The sequence below is a fragment of the Montipora capricornis genome, chromosome 6 (genome assembly GCF_036669925.1).
Source record: "Montipora capricornis isolate CH-2021 chromosome 6, ASM3666992v2, whole genome shotgun sequence".
Taxonomy (NCBI): Eukaryota; Metazoa; Cnidaria; class Anthozoa; order Scleractinia; family Acroporidae; genus Montipora; species Montipora capricornis.
In genome coordinates this window covers 48868470-48871756 of record NC_090888.1, presented here as the reverse complement: position 1 = coordinate 48871756, position 3287 = coordinate 48868470, and the positions used below count along the sequence as shown (strand labels likewise).

Here is a 3287-nt window from a genome sequence, read left to right as displayed (position 1 = left end):
CAGAAATGTGTGACATGATGACGAGAAAATAATATCATGAACAGACATGGAACGATTCACATGAAGAATTAATTAACTCTTTCGGTTCTACTGTTACTATTTTTACTCCTGTGTCATACTGCACTACGTGATCTCGATCTTCATAACAACTTAATGAAAGCTAAAAAGGTTACGGTGGTTTGGGATCACGTTGCTTTTTCAGACCTTCGTTCCTGGACTGTGAGAAAAAGTATTCTAGGAATTTAACCTTACGTTCAAAATTCTTTGATGGGCCGCGCAAAAATTTGGCCGGCTCTGGCTCCTCGTGTTATTGCCGCTGAAATACTGGCTTGAGTACCTAGACCTTCTTTTCTTTTATAAATGTAAATTAGGGATTATCCAGTTAAACTTTAAAAAATTTGTAAAAATATGTCACGTGTATGTAACAGTAAATCACCTTGTGGTTCCCGCGGACTTTATCTAATAACAGCTTATTTTAGAACTTCACTTTTTAGGCATTCGTTTTTTTATTAGGCTCTCCAATATTTAGAATGCTGTTCCTGATTTTTTCAAAGTAGAAACTACTTTGCCTTCTTTCAAAGCTAAGCTTAAGTCATTCTATTTTGTTAGGTTATATCGGATTTTTGATGGAGATAATCTTCGTACTTTTCAATTAATCTGTCGCAAATCAGTCGCAAAGTTAATACTTTTTCTGTTTGCTCTTGTTGATATAGTAATACTTTTTTCACGTTTTTTTGGACTGGGTTGGATATTCAAGTTTTTGAGGGGTTGGGTTTTTGGGTGTAAATACCTTATAGGGTACTTAGTGTCCTATTGTATTTAACACCCACCTTTGGGTGAATCTTTAAATAAAAATAAGTAATAATAATAGTAATAATAATAATAATAATAATAATAATAGAAACAAAAAGACAAAATTGTGAATGGAGCTGATTGTTTTTTCATAGATCAGTTAATACATTTTTAAATGTTTCCTCAACTTCGCAGAATTCTAAACATCCACAATTGAAAGTGATTGAACTAATGGTCAACCTTATCCTAATTGAATTAACATTCTCACATGCACACTTTTGACTTGATCATTGTGATTCTACGGAACTGAAGCTGGTTGTGAAGTTATGATTTGGAACTAAATTTATGAGACTATGAATTGTCTATAAAAAGTTAAAAGCTCATGCGGGGTGAAATGCAACTTTCTTGACCTGTTGGGGTCTGTATCTCTTCAAGCATAATGACGGCATGATTTCAGTCACAGCCCATCAGGTTTCCAGTGGCTACTTATGTCTCACTAAAAGCACAAAATAAGCAACTTGAATTTTAATCTAAAGTTCATATTGCATCTTCATATGTCCGCTTTTGCCAAAAATGCACCAATGGACAGTTTGTTTATTAGAAGGATACCACAGCTGGTAGGACAAAGACCTTATAAGCTGGCTTGTCGTAGCCTCCTTGAGCTTTGAAGAATCCACACAGACCGTCACCATCCACCTTCCAGATTGACAAGTCCATCTTTGCGCCAGAACCTCTGTCGGTCCACACCGGTGCATTATTCAGCACACCCTCACGCACTAAGTCACCTCGGATGCAGGCGTATTTGGCTGTGAACGAAGGAGGAGGAGGATCGTACCCGTTACAAGCCACATCTCCCAGTGCAACATAGCCGTAAGGAGCTTGTACACGCCAAAATGAACCGTCCTGACGACCACCCGAGCCTGAGTCCTTCCAAACTAACTCGTAGCCCGTCGGTGGACTAATGACATCTCCAGAACCGTCTGGCTTCACAAGTAAGACAGAGGATGTGGGAATCGTGCTTGAGTGCACATTAATTGCAACATCACCGATCATGAACGCACCTTCAGGAATGGACTTTAGGTCGGCCTGGAACACACTGACATCAGTGTTTGCTCCTGTACCATTATCCATGTAAACTCTGTTGACGGAAGGTGCTGTTACCACCTTTAGTGTGCTTGACTGAATTGCCTGACTGTAAGAACACTGACCCATATGATGCAGAAGTTAGCTGTACTTTGCAGCTATAGGCCGGAAACATTTACATTTATAGGAGATGTGTACTTGATACTATCTTCAAGATCCTGGATCGTGCCATTTATGTGAGCCAATCAGATTTTAAAAAAGAGTTATTTTTACATCGGTCACCAAAATGAAGTGACCCGCTCATAATTTGTTTTCTCTCATTGTACATCGCCCGCGATACAGAATTATTTAACAAACGTATTAAACCTTGAGAATTACCAGTGCTCTTCTTGAGTAAAAAATAAGCAACAAATCCAAAGAAAGGAACTCTACGTTGGCCTTGGTTTTCAAACAGATCACCTACTGCCGGATTCCATCATGACTCTTTGCACACCTTACTACCTCTCGCCCTACTTTGGAGTAGAAATGTAGTTAAGACCTCTCCAGTGAGCTTTCAGATTTATTTTCCAGCAATAAGATCGAGATATTTTCGAAAAAAAAAGAGTTATTTTGAGGAAACGAGGGGCATATAACAATACACGCTATTAGCACGCAAGTAGAGCCGCGACGGTCGAATGAATAGATAGGAAACCCGACATATGAATAGAGTGTTAACTTGTGGTTAACAATGTGTCACAACTATTTCGCTACAATTAGAAAATTGGGCGGTAACTGTTTATGCCATCACGTTTCTCGTGTTTAAATAATGAAGGTCCAGTTGCCTAGGAACCCACCCAAATTTACAGACTGATTAAAAATGAAAAGCAGTGACGGTTCGATCGGCGTATTCGTGAAGAATTTGGGGAGAAATGTTGACAAGGCCGACTGCCTTTGATTTGATTTGTTTAACTTATTCATCCGTGAAAGTACTTCATTTGTGGTGGATGGGCGGAACTGAAACTTCTTATCTGTGCTGTTGCTGTCCGAAGAAGCATTTTCTCAAGTTAGCTCAGTCGGGCCGATTAATTTTCAAGTCACCGCGTAATTTAGCTGGAGCCTTTGGTAATCGCTCATTCACGTTAATTGAAGTTCTTTCACAATAGTTTCACCGTACGGGAAGTGATCCCTTTTATAATCTTCCAGGTTTTCCGAGAATCACGTTTATGCCCGCACTTAATAAATAAAATTTCTTAGCCAACTTAACCAAATAAGTTCAGAACGAAGCAAAGTTCTTTTCTGGCTGCTGCGCGAGCAATGTTCGGTACAAGCACGAGCAATCTAACCTTAAACGAGATGCTTCCCTCTCAAACTCATTAATTATTCATGCATTCAAAAGCCAATAAATGACCTCCATTTGAGTCAGGTGGATGAAT

General features: G+C 39.1%; 1 protein-coding gene across 1 annotated transcript; it reads right to left on the bottom strand.

Moving 5' to 3' along the window:
• Nucleotides 1-999: 999 nt before the first annotated feature.
• LOC138050580 (uncharacterized) lies at nt 1000-2024 on the bottom strand. The gene has a single exon (XM_068896899.1). The coding sequence runs from the start codon at nt 2002-2004 to the stop codon at nt 1390-1392; it is 615 nt and encodes a 204-aa protein (XP_068753000.1). The 5' UTR covers nt 2005-2024; the 3' UTR covers nt 1000-1389.
• Nucleotides 2025-3287: the final 1263 nt, after the last annotated feature.

Coding starts and splice junctions, on each gene's coding strand:
- LOC138050580 (XM_068896899.1), bottom strand. CDS start 2,004: ATGGGTCAGTGTTCTTACAGTCAGGCAATTCAGTCAAGCACACTAAAG.